The 18,266-nt window shown below is 40.5% G+C and overlaps 1 protein-coding gene across 8 annotated transcripts in view; it reads left to right on the top strand.

The window, feature by feature from the left end:
- Nucleotides 1–18,266, top strand: part of LOC103176881 (protocadherin-9) — a 397,017-nt gene that overhangs the window by 67,435 nt on the left and 311,316 nt on the right. Inside the window, exons 3-5 of one of the 8 annotated variants that reach the window (XM_042333966.1) lie at nt 4,052–4,071; nt 4,885–4,912; nt 10,947–10,966. The exons of 6 other annotated variants lie outside the window; for them this stretch is intronic. In XM_042333966.1, the coding sequence (XP_042189900.1) occupies nt 4,052–4,071; nt 4,885–4,912; nt 10,947–10,966 (68 nt within the window). Of the gene's footprint in view, nt 1–4,051; nt 4,072–4,884; nt 4,913–10,946; nt 10,967–12,394; nt 12,435–18,266 lie in introns of all 8 variants that reach the window. One more of the 8 variants, XM_042333963.1, reaches the window with a different exon arrangement.

Genomic DNA, 18,266 nt, shown 5'->3' with positions numbered 1-18,266 from the left:
TGTTCTGGTCCTTAGGAGCTCACAGTTCAACAAATTATTTTGGGGAATAAGTTAAGTCATTGTGAAGCCTTTGCATATCTGCAGCTCCTGTCAGATTTCATATTTAATGCTCTTAAATGCAGCCAGTTTATAATTATCTGCTGAAATTATTTCCCATTTAAAAACAATCAGGTGATGCAAACACGAAGAAAAAATGATGAGCTATTGAGCTTTTACCTTGCCTTTTCATTTGGTCGTTTTATCTTGCTGTTAAAATTAAATACATAAATAGATAGTATTCAAATATATTGCATAATAGATTTCACTTATTATACAGTACCTCCTGCTGTGTTTTGCAGCAGGCAAATTGTTACCGGGTTTCAGAACTTTCATTAAATTCAGAGTATCCTGCCTTAAGCACATTAAAAATTGTTCTAAAATCCAGGTGGCAGTTGAGAGTGCACACCTTAAAAGGGCACTGCTACTTGGTAAATCATTCTGCATTTAGCCAGGTTCAAAGGATTATGACCGGCGGTGTACTGATGATGCAATACCATCAATAAGCTCCTGATTTGTGTCTGGTTTGGATTTAGAATACAGTGCAGAAGCATTGATTTCAAATTGTCTGTTTGGAATACATCTGTTTATTATGGAGCAGTATTTCCTTCAGGTGTCTTAAATTTATTCCAGTAAAACATTGAGAATTGAAGAAAAGGTACTAATTATCTTGCTGTCCATTGGGAGCTTGCACAGCGTGTTCGTTAACAGTATGGAAAGCCCTAAATCATCAAATAATCACTCACCTCACAGGGAAGTTGATGGGCATCATCCCTTAAGCAATGAAGTGCAAGAAATGTAAGGTCAATGAGCATTAAACAAATTAATTAAAATATTTAATCTGGTGCAAGACTACTTGCAAACAAGGCTTTCAATATTCACAAGCGCTGAACACCCCCCAATATTTTAAGCCAAATCAGATTCTTCGCCTTCTTCCTAACAGAGCCCCATTCGGCAGCACTTTGTGAAATATTCAAAAACATTCTAGTATTGTCAGGAATGATGTTCATAGGTTGAGAAATATTGCTGTAATTTTAAATAGTTAATGCTGGAAATCCAACAGAGACTGGAAGCGATTTGAAATAAATCTATTCCCATACAAGTTTCTGTATCACTCAGGCTCCTTCCAAGGCAAGATTATGTGCATTTTTCACCAGGCTGACGAGTTAATTTTATGTTTGCATAGCTTAACTAAAAAGTCCTTAATGTAAAAAAAAATTCATTGTATTTTATCAGATCCATTTTTCAAATTACAATGGGGAATAATATAGTTCTAGCTGGCATTATCCGTGGCAGTAGATCAGAACTCACGATAAGTATTTCATAAAGATGTACTGCACACATTCTTCAGTCAGAAATTAACTGCCTGAAACATTTCTTTCGATTGCAAATGCATGAAATATGCAGTGGATCTGAGGGCTTGAGCTAGAATTTCACTCTATTGGTGGTTATGAACCAATCTGGCAGATTCAGACATAAATCAGGTGACTCTGCTTTCCAACTGTAAGAACATAATTTCACATTACACAAATGCGCTGGTAGCCATCATCTGAACTGCCTTTGTGAATGTTCTACCTCTTAGGGCTGACGTTGATTTTTCTATGTTCTTCGGTAATAAATATAGTTGACTCTGTTTTACACATTTAAGGGCTAGGACTTGTGGAGAATGTTTGAAAACTAAATGGGGGCGGCAAGGGAAATATTCTTTCTACCCACCCTCCCCACACACCTTTTACAGTTTTCCATCAGTTTCAAAGATCACTTTAATTAATAAATTAATTGGTCACTCAATCCACGACTATTTGTGGGACACTGTTGTGTACAATTGGCTGCTGCGTTTTGCCCACAAAATGTACAGTCAAATCACTTTACAATATATTCTTTGAAGAGCTTTGAGATGTCTTGAAGACGTGATAAGGCACTCTATCTAATACAAGGATTATTATTAATTTCACGTACCCACAAACGTATTTTATTATTAGGCCATATTAATATGTTTCTTTTTGCAACAGATTCTCTGACTGATTTGAAACAAAGAAATAATAATCTTTGTATTTGATATAGCACCTTATCACGTCTTTGAGACGCTTCAAAGAGTTTAATAGCGAAAATTTGCACTTCATTAATGTCTTTGATACAGTTCTCTTGAAAGGCTGGTCCCAAAAGTAATGACAGCAGGAATCAATGGAGGTGTATTACAATGGATACGCAATTGGTTGACAGGAAGAACCCAGAGGGTGGTAGTCCAGGGAATGTCATCAGACTGGGAATGTGTTACCAGTGGAGTTCCCCAAGGGTCTGTTTTGAGACTGCTTTTGTTTAATATTTTTATAAATTATCTTGAACTAGGAGTCACAAGTACAGTGGCTAAGTTTGCATTTGACACCAAGTTAATGAAGGCGGTAGATTGCGAAGCTGAACAAGATAGGTTGCAGGAGGATTTGAACTTACTTAGGAATTGGGCGGATCGGTGGCAGATGAAATTCAGTTTGGAGAAATGTAAAGTATTCACATGGGCACAAAAAATTCTGGAAAGGACTATTATTTGAATGGAAGGAAAGTAATATATATGGAAAATGAAAAGGACCTGGAGGTCCTGATTGACAATCAATTGAAGCTCTCCCAAGAATGCTCTGTGGCAGTGAGTAAAGCAAATCAGATGTTGGGAGGTATCAAAACATCAATAGCAAGCCGAAATAGTAGTGTAATCCTGTTCTGTATAAATCATTGGTGAAACCATACTTAGAGTACTGTGTACTGTTCTGGTCGCTGCAATACAAAAAGGATATTGGAGAAATCAAGAAGATACAGAGGAGGGCAACCAAAATGCTTGAGGGAATGGAGGGACTGAACTATCAAGGGGGACTAAGTAAATTGGGCATGTTCACGCTGGAAAAGAGAAGATTGAGAGGTGACATGATTGCTGTCTTTAAAATTCTAAAGGGGCAAGACAATATAGATCATGACAGGCTGTTTCAACTTGTCCAGAATAGTAAAACCAGAGGACGTGGCCTGCGATTGAAGGGGGGTAAATTCAGAACAAATCTACGCAAACACTATTTCATGGAGTGAATAGTGAACCTATTGAACAGGCTCCCTATGGAGACTATTGAAGTAGGAAGTGTTGATTCTTTCAAACAGAGATTAGATAGTTTTATTTTAGGAAATAACATTATGGGATACAGTATGTAGATAGTTCGGGACATATGTGCATGTGACTGCCAGGAAGGTGGAAGGCAAACTAGATGGACCTCTATCTTTTGTCGTCCAGCATTTCTTATGTTCTTAAGTTATGTATGTTCTTATCTATGAAATAATTCACTTAACTTTAAAATCCAGTGAAGCTCTTTGAGATGTCATCCTGACATGAAAGTTACATGTGAAAGGTGCATCAAATGCAATGGTAATTACTAGAAACTCTTTGCAAGCTTCCTGATCAGTAGCACAGCTCAACGTGAAATATGTTAGCATTCCCACCATCCTCCTGCCCTCAGCTCAGACGTGTAGCTTTGCCCATTTTTTCTTCCATAAAATATACAGTCAATTCACTTTACAGTATATCCTGTGAAGCGTTTTGAGACATCTCAATAGCGTGATAAGGCGCTATATCAAATGCAAAGATTATTATTATTCAGCAGTGGATTCATATTTTTAAGGTCAATGTGAAACTGTTGAGGAACAGTTTTACATGTCTAGGCTGAAGGCCATCACTTTGTTGTAGAACATTGTACAACATTTATTGTTGCACAACAATCATTATCAGCCACACTAAAAGCAGGTGTTTGGGTATTCATTGTTTGGGTAGGAGACTTGTAAAGTTTGTATGGAAAATGTACCCTCAATAAAATAAGAGTGGTTTAATGTTATGTGAAAGATGAATGCCTCATCTCTACAGCAACATATGTTGGAAAGGAGATTATCTACAAAGTTGGCAGATGAGGTATGCACTCTTTGTACAATGGAATGGTACAAGATATATGCAGTATGTGTACAGGACATACAAGTTATGGACCAGAGTTATTCCTGTAATAGCCAGTATAGCTGTGAGACAGGTTCTTTGAGGGAATGACATTTCTTGCACTGTTCTGGTCTCCTCAGGCTGAACATGAGCTCTGAGGAAAAATTAATAGGGACTCTGGAATCTCCGATAGAGCTTGTGCTGCCTGCCTTGTTACACTGTTCAAGCAACTTATGCATTTTGAAATGTTTATTGGAACTGCAACAAACTGTATGTAAGCCATACGGTAACTGAAATATGAGTGAGTTGTCATTTATCAGCGTACAATGTAAATCAACAGCAATGTTCAGATGCAGTTTGCTGCAGACTTCCCGCTGGACCGCAGTGACTATTTCCTTTTTTTATATTGTGACATTGCCTTGTACTTAAACTGGGAGCCGCTGTTACTTTTTCTCCATTGGGATATAATTTTTGTTTAAGTGTTGATAACTGTCAGTGGCAAGTTGTCTCCACTCCTAGTTCTTGAACCCTATGCCAGGCATCGGGTGTGGTTAGAGCAGTGTTGCTATTGAGATATAGAGTATTAATACGCGTGCTAATGGGTTAGGGAGGCAAGCATTTGAATATCTAAAATCATTATCTTGATCACAAATGGTGATGGGGTAACAGTGAAACTTCAATCTGAAGGTTTCTTTGTATATATTGTCAGTGGAAGAAGTTTCCTCCCTATGTCGCTGAAAACCGTGTTAGTGAGAATGTGAAACGCAAAAGAAGAAAAAGGTTCACGACGAACAAAGTGAGGTGAATTGATTTCACAAAAGGCGGTCCATTGTGTACTGTGATGTAAGAGCTTGGTTTATATCCTGTAATAGTTGAGGCACTCCGCAGAGCGTTTCTTTCTTGCATTCAAAATGTCCAGTCAAATGGCTGGACTTTGAGTTCTCAATACTTGATTAAATATGCAAATCAAATCTTCTCCAATGGAGTAATCAGGCTATTTCCTTCTAGCATCTCCATGTGGTTAAGCTGTTCAGTGTAGTCAGTTTTTCTGTACATATCAGTGTTTTGCTAAGAAAACAGAAGGGCAGTGCATATGAGTGGAACAAGTATTGTCTATGAAGAACTGCCAATCCTATGAAATTATATTGTTAAGTCTTCGTATTCATTTTACCTAAACAAGTGAATGGTTTCTGCTGGAACAAAAATGATCTCTGCAGGCCCAAAAGAATAAACGTAATCTTCCGCAGAATCTGAATTGAAGTTGACATTTTTATGTTGCTTTGCCAAATTGAAAGTCTGACTTGTTTTGGAAGTTTTGTCTGTTTATTTTTATTTGTGATACAATACAAATTTATATTTATATTTTGCCTTTCACATCAGGAGGACATCCCAAGGTGCTCAACAGTCCAGGGTCTGGAGCCAAACTGGGGATGGGGGCGGGAAATTGATGATGATCAACTTCTGAACAATTTTAGTTTTCTTGATTAGTTATTATTGGAAATAAGACCATCCTCTGGGATGAAAATTGATTATCACATCACTGAAAATTGTTCCAACCAGCCTTTAATTATTGACTGATTTGGGGTATGTACACAGAAGGAATTACATGTGCCTTCAGTTGTGTAGTTAATATCCCATAAGGGGTCCAGAGAATGTTGTAAACTGGTTTATTACATCATTGAGAAAACCTGCAATTACTTCTATACATATGCACCAAGAATGCTCCAAATAATTTATTCCATGGCATCATTTATTCCATGGCTGTTTGAGGGACGTTGTTGAGCGCAAATTGGCTGCTACGTTCACTCACAAAATACACAAAGTTCCATCACTTTACAGTAAAATGTGTGAAGTGTTTTGAGACCGCTCAATGACCTATGTCAATGTGCTATATCAAATGTTATTATTAACAAATCCTGTAAACCAGACCCCAAAACATGGAGGTTGCCTTGCAGCCTCTCTTGTGATGGGGGTTGCTACTGAGCCAGCATAACATGCTGTTTGTTCTATTGTTTTTTCAGCCATTTACAAAAAATATTGGTGACATAGCCCTTTAAACCTTTCTTGTGAATCTTGTTTGTTCTTTTAGAGGCTCCTTGCATGTCTCGAACAATGATTAACTAACCTGACTGAATTTAAGAAGAAAATTTGCATTTTAGGTCCAACTATTAAAGAGCAGGCTACTGAATGTTACCTGAGCACAATCCATTAATGTTGGAATAAGTAATCACAGGATAGTGGAAAATTATCTTAATAACTGGAATTTTAATAATTTATCCATTCTAATTGACTGATATGTAATTAGTAATTATGCTACTGTGCTCATCGAAGTGTAATAAATACTTCAAGATCCTGTCTGGAATAACAAAAACTCCCGATCCAATAAGTAACAAACTCGCAAAAGATTTGGGTTGAAAGATCATTGAAGAATCATCATTTACATTAGGGTGAAACGTTCATATGAATTTACATAATTACCTGCCTACCAGACAGAGAGTAAGTTTTCTCTCTCTGCTTTTTTCTCTTTCTCCTTTTCAAACTCTAAACTCGAGCAGATACATTCTCCCGGGTTACTGCAGCATTTACTCGTCTTCTAAGCTTCTGCATTTCTCTCTTGCCCTTGATGAGCCCTGGCTATTCCCCTGCTCCACCCCTCCCCCCAACATTTGAAAGGGTGCCAACTCATTTATTCGTAAAAGCTCTGCAAGGCATGCATAAATTTATTGTATCTAGCTTTTAATAAAAAATTGAATTAAAAATTGACTTATGCTATGACATGCTTAGTATTGCCCTTCTAGGGTTTGAATTCGGAAACCATTGGGCCCTTTCACAAACGTGATGTGTCATCAATCTCACACTTGTGTGACAAGGCCACTGATTTCTTTCAGTTCGTCTTGAGGCGGTTGTTTAATAATTAATTTTTCTGTTGCTCAACTACTCAATAAAGTGGATTGAAACATTTTATTCAAGGGCAAGAAATTACATCTTCAACATATAAAAAAAATCTAATTCCTCAAAGGTTGGGATATAAATCAAACGTAGTTTAATAAAAGGCTTATTTTCTAACGATAATTTTCTCCCCCTAAAATGTGTGGATTACATTTTAAAGATATTTAATTTCTTATATTTAATTTGTGATGATAGTTTATGCTATCTCTGAAAAATACCATCTATATTGATAGCACTGATTTTTTTCAGGGAAATTACACCATGTGTAACTGAACAGCATTGCTTGCTTCTATTCTATAAGATTATCTCTTAAAATTGCAAGGAATATTCCATATAATTTAGTCTTCTTAATGGACAGCACTTGAATTAAAAATTAGCAATGGAAAGCTACATTTTATCACTAAATTTAAATTAGATTGTATTGTGGTCTTTCAGCTGCCAATAAATTGAGCAACTATAGCCAATTAGATTGCCGTCTACCTGAGGCACATAATACTGTACTTAAACGTATAAGCACCACAGCAGATCATTTATTTGTTTGTCATCATGCTGAGGAACCAGAGTAATTACTGAAAGTGCTTCTTGGTCTCCCTATATAGCCTCTAATACTTCCTTCAGGTTGGATGTAAAATCAGTTTTTCATTTGAAGGCCCTCGGGTGCTAAAATGCANTTTTTTCACTAAGATTTGATGGAGTTCTTAGATGAGATAACTGCTGTTAATTGTCTAAAAATGTACCAGAACATCCTCCTTCATGGATTTATATCCACCAGACACTGGGTTAAAAATATTTCCCCTATGGAGGCCTTATAGCCATTAGCCTGGACTGAATTCAAACCTCCGCCCTACCCTGTTCCTTTATTGCTTAGTCTTGTGTTATTTTTTCCATTGTGGAGGGTTCTGTTTAAGTTTCTAACCGACAAGCACCACCAAAACAGAATGTGAAGTGAAGCTTGTGGAGAATAGAGAATTTACTTGGCTTGATGTTTGCACTGATGCCAGTGTGGGGCAGTGTTTTATTCCCCAGTTGAGACTTCTTTGACTACATAATTCCTCATAATCCTCATAGCACGTAAAAAATATAATGGGGGGAGGGGAGGTTCCAATAGTTGTACAAATGGCTGGATTGGCTCTTGCATTAAGGATGCCACAACCCCTCCCACACCCCTGCTCTTTGTACTGCAGCCTTTCATCACTTTTCTGCACCCCTTACTTTTGTATAAAATACAAGTAATGAGATATTCCATGACAGCTATTAGATTCTGTTTGTTATTCAGAGGATTAAAAAGCTACAAGCTGTGTCAAAATGATACATAATATGGAAGCTACAGCAAAAGTGTTTTTTTTTACAGATTTTAGGTGCAGATGCCATGGGTATTCATGCATATTGCTGTGCTTCCAAACTGTTGCTTAAAACTGTGCATTTGATTTTTTTTCGAATGATAACCCGTGACAATCCTGCGTACCATACTTCCCTCCAAATTCAGTCCGCTCCATTGGGGTTAAAAGGTTTTGTTCAACGATCTGAAAAGTGAACAAATTCATGTTCCCTACTACTTTATGTTGCTGGTGCAATCTAATGCTGTTCAATGAAGTCTTTCATCTGGCCTCTCAGAAAGGCAGTCACTGAACATCTGGAGCAAGAACAGCACAAAATGTTCTGAACACATTATTATACTCACCTCAGATGGACCATGATTTTAGCTTCAGGAAGGAAGTTCCTGGTTGATAGCTTGAGGAGAAATTGTATACAAGAGTACTCGAGAATTGCTTCTCCCTCTAATTTACCCGTTATAATGTGATTAACAAGCCAAAACAATTAATTTGGTGTTACCAATACAAATATCTTTGCCACTGCTTGAACATTGTATTCCGTGTGCAGTGTAATTATAGTTTAATAAAATACATTGTTTTTCCAGGAAATGTGTGGAAGTGTACACGCTGGTGGATATTTCCATTGCCATGCAAAATGGGTTCATCTAATTGCTTCTATTCCTAGCCAACAGCATTGCTGTGTTAATATATAATGCATTTGTATAGCATTTCACACTCATTGCATAATTTCGATATCTACTATTTGTTCCAATTTGATAAGGATTTCTTAGAAACCAGATACCTGAGATTCTTGTCTGCAACAAATCGGTAATTTACTCAGCGACCAATAATCCTTACGTTGTGTTTTTAGTACAGAACCATGTTAGCTAAGAGGCAGTTTTATATTATTCTGGACTGCCAGTGCTGTGACAACTACCCTGAATGCATTGCAGGGCAGATTCTACAACAACAGCAGCAAAGTTACATTTGTATAGCGCCTTTCACGTCAGGAGGAGGTCCCAAAGCGCTGGATCGACAGAAGTTTGGACCCGATCTGGTGGTTGGTGTGGGGGAGGGGGGAGGGCAGAGGGGGAAGCAGGGAGATCGAAAGCATGGTCGAAGAGGAGGGTCTTGAGATGGGTCTTGAAGGAGGTAAGGGAGGGAGTGAGGTGGAGGGACTGCAAGATGGAGTTCCAGAGGGTGGGGGCAGAGTAGAAGACCCGCCCACCAATAGGGAAGCGGGGGAAGTGAAGAAGACCAGAACACCCTGAGCGGAGGGAGTGAGCAGGATGATAGGGGTTTAGGAGGTCGCAGAGGTAGGGGGGAGCAAGACCATGGAGGGCTTTGAGGTGATGACCAGGATCTTGAACTGTATCCTCTGTGTGATGGGAAGCCAGTAGAGTTGGATGAGGATGAGGGTGATAGGGTCACGGAGCCTGGTGCGGGAGAGAACGCGGGTTGCAGAGTTCTGATGATCTGCAGCCTATGGAGGGAGGAGTGGGGAGGCCGACAAGCAAGGAGTTTGCAGTCAAGCCACAATGTAATGAAAGTATGTCTGAGGGTTTTGGCGGCTTGCAGTGTGACACAGTGGTGGAACTGGGCGATGTTGCGGAGGTGGGGGATTGCAGAGCGGGTCATGGCGCAGATGTAGGGTACAAAAGACAGTTGAGGGTCAAACAAGACTCCAAGATTTCAGACTGGCTCAGTAAGGTGGAGTGTGCAACCATGGATGGTGATGCTGTCAATGCCTAAGTTATGGAGGCGCTGACTGGAGCCAATCAGGAGAGCCTTGTTCTTGTTGATGTTATACTGAAGAAAGTTAGCTCTCATCCAGGACTTGATGTCTGTCAGGACAGCAGTGGTCCTGGAGTCAAGGGTGGAGGCAGAGAGATAGAGTTGGGTGTCATCCACATACATGTGGAAGTCGACCCCTTGTTTGTGGATGATGTCACCAAGGGGGAGCATGTAGATACTGAAGAGGAGGGGACCAAGGACAGAGGCCTGAGGAACGCTGCACGAGACGGGGCGGAGGCTAGAGGAGAAACCGTTTGTGGAGATGAAGTGGAGGCGCTGTGAGAGGTACAATCTGAATCAATCAAGGACATAGCCGTGAAGGTTGAGGTGAGAGGAGAGACGGTGGATGAGGATAGAGTGGTAGACGGTGTCAAAGGCAGCAGAGAGGTCAAGGAGGACGAGGAGACAGAGGGAGCCCTGGTCGCAGATGGACAGAATGTCATTTGTCACCTTGACCAGAGTTGTTTCTGTGCTGTGGGTGGCACGAAAATCCGATTGGAGGGGTTCATGAAGGGAGTGGCGGGAGAGGAAGGAACGAAGCTGGGAAGCAACAACTCATTCTAGGACCTTGGCGAGTAAAGGGAGGTTGGAGATGGGATTGTAGTTTGGGAGTAGAGATGGGTCCAGGGTTTCTTAAGGATATGAGTGATGGATTGGATAGGATTCTACAGCAACAGTGGATACCCGCAGATGCCGACATGTAAGCAAATGTTTGAAACTCCTGAACTGCAACTTTATCCCTAGCAGTAGGACCTGCGTGATATTCAGATTCTAGGGAAACTGCCTTCGTGGGAGAATGAGCATGCGTGGTGAGAAGTCAGAGAGTTTGTGCAAGAGGAACAAAATGCTCTGTTTAAATTGCTTCTCTTGCTCCCTTTTGGCAATGTCATCCGCAGAACGGAACAAACTTCCACATGTATGCAGATGACACACAAATCTAATTTGCTTCCTCCAGCTGCAACTCCAGGTCCAGACAATGTTCTATCAGCTTGTCTGTCAGACATCAGGACCTGGAAGAGTGTAAAATTCCTGCAGCTGAATGTGGACAAGATGGAAGCCATACTCCTTGGCTCCCATCAACATCTTCACTCCTGCGGATCTGACCTACTAAAGATTCCAGTCTCTCCCTCAGACTCACCGAACCAGCGCACAATTTAGGCATCTGGTTCGACCCCCAGCTGTCCTTCCTTCCCCACAACCGCCACCTAACCAGGACCGCCTTCCTCCACATCCGCCACATTTCCCGCCTCCAACTGTACCTTAGTCCAAATGCAGCCGAAACCCTTGTGCATGTGTTTGTCACCTCCCACCTGGATTACTCAAAACGCACTACTTGCCAGTCTCCCCAGCTCCACTAGTCAAAAAATCCAGCTTATTCAGAACTCTGCTACCTGCATACTTACCTGAACCAAACTCCATACCCACATCTCTCCGGTTCTGCCAGCCTCCACTGGCTCCCCATCACAGAACAGATCAACTTCAAGATCCTTACTCTCATGTTCAAATCCCATCAGTCCCTGGCACCTTCCTACCTCTCCGACCTCCACACTCCCCAATCCACCACCAGGGGTGCCTCTGCTCACCTGGCATCATCCTCCTGCTTGTCCCTCGCGCCCTCCGCTCCACCAGTGGAGGTTGTGCAATCAGCCACTACGTCCCAAAATTCTGGAACACTCTCTCTCAATCTTTCTGCCTTGCCTCCTCTCTCCCCTTTTTCAAGTTCCGCCTGAAAATCTTCCTTTTCAACCGTGCTTAAGGTCCCCTCCCCTGCCCCTGGCTCGGAGTCTGGCTCCGCCGCTGTTAAGTGCTCTGAGACGCTATCCTGTGCTATAGTAATGCAAGTTATTGTTGTTGTTACCTGTGGAGACACTAAGTGGATATTTTCACAATGTATCATTTTCCTTAAAAACTGCTTTCAAAACTTTAAAATTTACCTTGCAATTCTCTTGAAGTTCTCCACTCGTGACAAACTGCAGGAAAGAGCACAATTTCTGCAGCTTACTGACTATTTCCAATATAACACTTGATACTTAAACTATAATTTAGTAAAGGTATTGAATGGTAACAAGATGGTTAAATCGACTCACTTCACGTTTCTGTGGTCAGTGGCCTGATAACTCTCAAGTCTATTAGATGCACATCATACGATTAAATATTTGTTGTTACTTTTTCTGCGAGGTCCCAGATGGGACACCCCATGTAAGTGGAATGTTTCTTCTCATGAGAAGAAATTCTGATGCAGTCTGCCTTGCCTCACAGTGTGGCTTCTGCTGCCCTGACAGATTGTGCCAGTGGACTTCCTGACTGAAACAGAATCAGTGGAGACCTTAAGGGGAAAATAAAGGGAAACATATGGGAACGTAGAACAAATGAACTGCATCCAGGCTATAGCACAGGCTGTGGACCGCCTGTCTCTCAACCAGTTGGTAACTGGTTTGAGTCTCAGAACTGTCATGTTACTGGAGTTTGCCTGCTAGAAGTATGATATTTCCTCCATTTGAATGGGAATCATGCTTCTCCAGAGGAGGTGCATGAGAATATTGGTTCACCGAACTATGAACATAGCTTCTGTCAGACAATTGTGGAGTACCAACAATGGAGGTTATAGAGACAGATGCATCCGAGGAACATAAATAAGAATTTAAATTCTTAACAGAAAATTCTTAAATGAAAATTAAAGCAAATTCTTTGAGGGATTCTGAAACTTAACCATTATGGTGGANTTTTTTTGTGAGTGTGTGTGGGGTACATTATTCTCCTCTGAAAAATGTCTGTATTCATTAGGCTTCATTTTTGGATTTCTCCAACATCTTTTGATATTGTCTGGCAGTGCGCATATCTAAATATGTTGTCATAAAGAGGTACATAAGATTTTGAACAGAATTAAGAAAGTAAACCCAGAGCACTACTTTTGATACACCGAGCCAGCAGAATAAGAAGATACAGGTTCGCAGAGTTAATAATAATAATAACAATAATAATCCTTGCATTTGATATAGCGCTTTTCACGTCGGGAGGACGTCCCAGAGCGCTTCACAGAACACACTGTAAAGTGAATTGACTGTATATTTGTGGGCGAACGCGGCAGCCAATTGCGCACAGCAATGTCCCACAAACAGTCGTAGATTGAAAATGACCAATTTATTATTGTTTTTGTTTTTTGGAGGGATTATTATTAGGCTCTGTGTGGAGTAAGGAAACTTGCCCAAGGTTTCGCCCTGCCTGGAATTGAACTCAGGTCTCTCGCTTGCAAAGCGAGTGCTCTAACCACTGAGCTACAGGACTCCACGTTGTAAAGGGTAATTTCAGAACAGATGGTGTTTCTTTGCACAAATGTTAACTAATGACTGGAACAGGTTACCAGGGACGGTGGTTGATGCTAGAATGCTGGACTCAATTTAAAAAAAACGTAATGCTCTGATGGAAGACTGTCAGGGGGATATTTTTTGAAGAATGGACCAAAGGGCTTTCTTCATCCAAACCTCTCTTGTGATCTTATGTTTATGAATGTAGATTTATTTTAAACAGCTGTATATTTGCTGATGGTGATAGTTCATCCTTTGGTTCTTCTACCACCAACTCAATTTCAATGACCGCCTCTCAGCATCCAACCCTAAATGATAATTCCACCCTATAATAATGAACTTCCCTCAGACTGCCCGCTCTCAAAACACACAACTTTCACTCCAACAATACATTCGCTAAATCACTAAACATTTGACCTCGGTACCCTTTGACAGGGCAATGCAAATCTTGCTTCTAATATTTTAGAGACCCATACATTTTTTAATGTCTTGGGTCACAGCTGCCACGTTTTACCTTTGAAAGCACCAACACTTAATCCTTCTAACTCTATTGATATTCTTGGCCTCATTACAGCATTTAATTTCTGTGGATTCCTTCCTCACGTTTCTTTTTTTAATCTTTCATTTTTCCTGAATATTCTTTCCTCTTTGCTCTAAAAATTCCTAACTCTAAATTCAAATATTTCCAAGACTAGAATGCAGCCTGCCATAGCTCTGAAGTCTCTTCTAATGTCTTTCTGTCTAAACAGCATACAAGAATATAAATCTAATAATCAGATAGGCGATCCTTTTATTAATGCCTCTGTTATAGAAGGTTCACTAAAAGGGATGCAATATTCTCAATATATAGATATTCTCCAAGAGCACAATTTATCTTTGTGGCCATCATATTATAGATTTGTTTGAAGAACTGCTTTATTACTTTAGCTGACTTCTGGGACAATATTTCTTTTCCACAGAGAAATGTGCTGGCCGGAAGCCCAGCTTACAGTCCAACAAAATTTATCCCCTTGTTCACAGGGAGTGAATTTTAAATGAAAGGTTAATTTGCTCCAGAAGTCGATGTTCCATAAAGTCATTTGTTCCCATTAAAAGTGTTAATAGAAGACATTTATCCCTTTGTTTCTGTAACATGGGGAACAGGACACTTCGATCATCTGAGTCTGAAAACAGTGCAGAGTTCAAACACTTTAAGCATAGTTTTAAAAAAAGGTCATTGGAGTCTGCTGCTGAGAGTTAATCAGATACTGGGTTTCAATCTCACAATATGCTGAGAAAAGTATCAATGTTGCTGGTATAAATGCAATAAGGAAATTATTAGGTGTCAGGCAGGTTCAGTTGGTAGCACAGTCACCTCTGAGTCAGAAGGTTGTGGGTTCTGAACTCAGTGAAGGCCTGATTTGTCTAACTGGTAAGCCCGTTGGCCTCATCCGGCCCCAGGGATGATTTCATCCAGCAGACGAATCATTTCCAACTACGGGCGGCCCGCTCCCTCCCCAGTTAAGTGTGAGGAGTGGAGATAACACTGCCTGTTGCTGCAGTCTGTCAGGAAGATTGTCTCGAGCTGAAGGGAAAGGGAGCGGGTCTCCTTACCAACCCCGTCCTCCCAACTGCCAGCTCCTGCCGCTGCCAGATAGTGAGTTACTTCACACGTCCCAGAGAGCGGCCATTCCCGTTGCCAGCTTATGAGCCACACAGCTGATTGAGAGAAAGTGAGTGACTGAGAGAGAGAGTGGGGGGGGGAGAGAGAGATAGAATGAGGGGAGAGAGAGAGAATGTGTGAAAAGAGTGATAGAGAGTGGGGGAGAGAGTGATTGATTGATAGAGAAGGGATGAGCGTAAGAAAGAGTGCAAGAAAGCGCGAGAAAAACAGAGAGGGAGAGAGAGAAAGGGGAAGTGAGGGCAGCGTTTTGTGGTTCATTGTCAGGACAAATGATCAGAGCCTCCCTTGATCGCTGCGGGGGGATGATCGAAGACAGACACCGAGTACCATGCAGTTTCCTCACAGAAAACTCCCTCACTCCGCAGTGAGAAACTCCTCCACGGCCTGCGTGCCTTTTCCTCACCCTACCTCTTGTCATCTTCCAACCTGGTTGTTCTCTTTCTGCCCAGCAAACGCCACCTTGCTACACATCCCCCACCCCACCAGCTCCACCATCACCATTGTGTGTCCCTCTGAGTCCCAGACTCACTTCCTCCTTCCCTCTTTCAAGGCACGTCAAGACCTAACTCTTTGACTACCCTTTCAGTCATCATTTTCCTCTTCCCTCACCACTCCACCTCCTTCGGCTCTCACCCCCAGCTAAGGTGCCAAGTCAGCAATGTCAAGCACTTGGAGACATCCTTCCAATGTGAAAAAGGGGCTGTGTAAATGTTATGTTTCTGGAAAGAAAACAAAAATATATTGCTTATGCGGCCAGTGGACCTTTCACAAGTCAGGCATCTGGCCCTCAACAGCCAAACCGTTGACCGCCCTGCGGCTCTAGGTAAACACGCCAACATAGAGCTGGGGTAGCGGTGCATTGCAGGAAGTGTCATCCTTCGGATAAGAGGTCCTGTTTGTTCAGATGAATGTTAAAGATCGCACAGCACTACTCGAAAGAGAAGGGAGTTTCTCTGGCTCCTGGTCAAAAGTTCCACCTCAAATAAAGTTGATCATTCACTGCATGACTGTGCGCACATTGACAACCACATTTTCTAACATAATACAGTCGCTACACTTTAAGATTTGAGATGTCCTCCCAACATGAAAGGTGCTATACCAAATGTAAAACTGCAAGCATTATTGTTAAAAATATATGACTCATAAGGAAGTCTTTTTTGGGTTATTAAGTGACTGTTTTGTAGGCAAACACGTGAGTCATTTGTGCTAACATGGCCTCATAAGGATCCTTGAAGTTAATGATCAATTGGTCTGAAGGTTCCAAGAATATCTTGGACATCAGGAGAAAAAATATTTTGAAATAGTGTTATGGAGTCTGAGACAGGATTTTGGTCTAAGATCTCATCGAAGCATGGCATCACCAAAAGAGGAAGAATCGTTGTAGTGGGTCCATTGTGTGGGATATATCTGCCTGCTCCTGCCTCAATCAGATTAATTTGTGGGTCAAATTGGCTATTGCATCCACCCACAAAATATGCAGTCACTACACTACAATCTATCCTGTCAAACACTTTGTGTCATTCTCCTGACAAAAGCACTATATCAAATGTCAGTATTATAATAATCTATTCCTTTACCATTTACCACAATGTCAAAATTAAATATTCTACTTTACTTAACTATGCCGTGTTTTTGTCAAATGAATGAAGAAAAAAATTGTTTATCAAGCAGTTTCAATATCTAAACATGCCTGTCACTTTATTTCCTCCCCACCCCATTTGCAAACTGATGATGTCAGTTATGTCAAAATACATCTGATCCCTTAGCCATGACATCACCATGACAACAAAAACAGAAAGCTTAGGTGGCTGTTTCCCCCTTCAAACAAGCAACAAAGGCTTGTCGGATAGACAGTTATGCTTTCATTTTTGTTAAAAGCAAATATTTTCACTCACTCATGTCTGAGTGTACCCATACAATTAAATATGTACTATCAGTATTTTTCTTGCTGCATAATTCTTCAGTTCATTTGCTTTTCACTAAATCCAGAGAGTTTAACAGCTAATTTTGCTGCATCTATTTAAAGTCTATTGACTCTAGCTACCTATTCAAACCTTACATACTGCAACTAGCAAATATTTCTGATTTTGATGATGTATTTGCGACAGTGTATTCCATAAGCATGCTCATTAGTTCTTTTTAAAAAACAAAATAGCAGCAAAATACATTTAAGGGAGTCGGCAGTGTTACCTTGTGCATAAACACTCATTTTGTTTACTGTTTTCTTTTTGAGCATTGTTTGCTAAGCAAATATTATTGCTTTGATTTCTCTTTTGCCTGGCTCACATTTCTGTCAAGCACAATGGGGTTATAAGATGTGGTAAAATAGTAGAGACTCAGGAGGAAGCATCACGTGTAACTCTATGCTCACTTTCAATTGGAATTTTTTTTATTTCTCAAGTCAATTATCTGAACTGCCGCAGTGTGTGCTACATGTGCAAACACACAGCTTTGCATTTGAAAGCAAATTATATTAAGTGAAACAAAGGACAACTTGCTATTTGTATTTATTGGACTATTTGCATAGCAGCCGTGTGCTGAGAAGAGGTAATTTTCCAGTGCAGTAAAAAAAACTGTTTTGGCTATGTTTTCTCGTACTGCTTACTTAAGCATTTTTTTTTGTCATATGTTCTTTTACTGCCACTGCAAGTGTTAGCTGAAATGCAAACCATCTATAATCTATTATCGTGGATTTTTTTTGGAACAGCTGGATTGAGATTCTGCACCTCATTGGGAATAGCTTTTAAATTGTAATTAGCTGTTTTAGTAATTGCTGTCTTTTTTTAGGTCCTCGTTCCGCAAATTGATCTTTCATTTTAGATCGTACGGATTTAAATGACTGTTTGCACCTTATCATTAGAAGCTTGTGGCTTCTGTGTGACTAAAACTTGCGAAGCGGTAGTTAGCAATCACATTTCTTCTGGAAGTGTCAATTGCTAGTGATTAACTGTGGGTGCACAGACAAGCACACAAACAGCACAAGCAGAATTGGGTCACAATAATGCTTACCTATTCTGTTCATGAAGTGCAAATTCCTTATATTTAATTTGATACTGTTATACAAATGGCATACAGTTTTCTAACCTACCTTGCAAAGTGCTATTCACATAGACCTATGGATATTGTCAACGTTCCATTTATGTGCCAAGAGAAAGTCCCTGAAATGGAGCTGTTAAAGGTATGAGCCAAGCTTCTGTCAGTAGGTGTATTAACAGAATTATAGCAGCATCATTTCATGCAGTTCCTGG

The sequence above is a fragment of the Callorhinchus milii genome, unplaced genomic scaffold (genome assembly GCF_018977255.1).
Source record: "Callorhinchus milii isolate IMCB2004 unplaced genomic scaffold, IMCB_Cmil_1.0 Scaffold4, whole genome shotgun sequence".
NCBI lineage: Eukaryota > Metazoa > Chordata > Chondrichthyes > Chimaeriformes > Callorhinchidae > Callorhinchus > Callorhinchus milii.
This window is presented reverse-complemented; position numbering and strand designations above follow the sequence as displayed.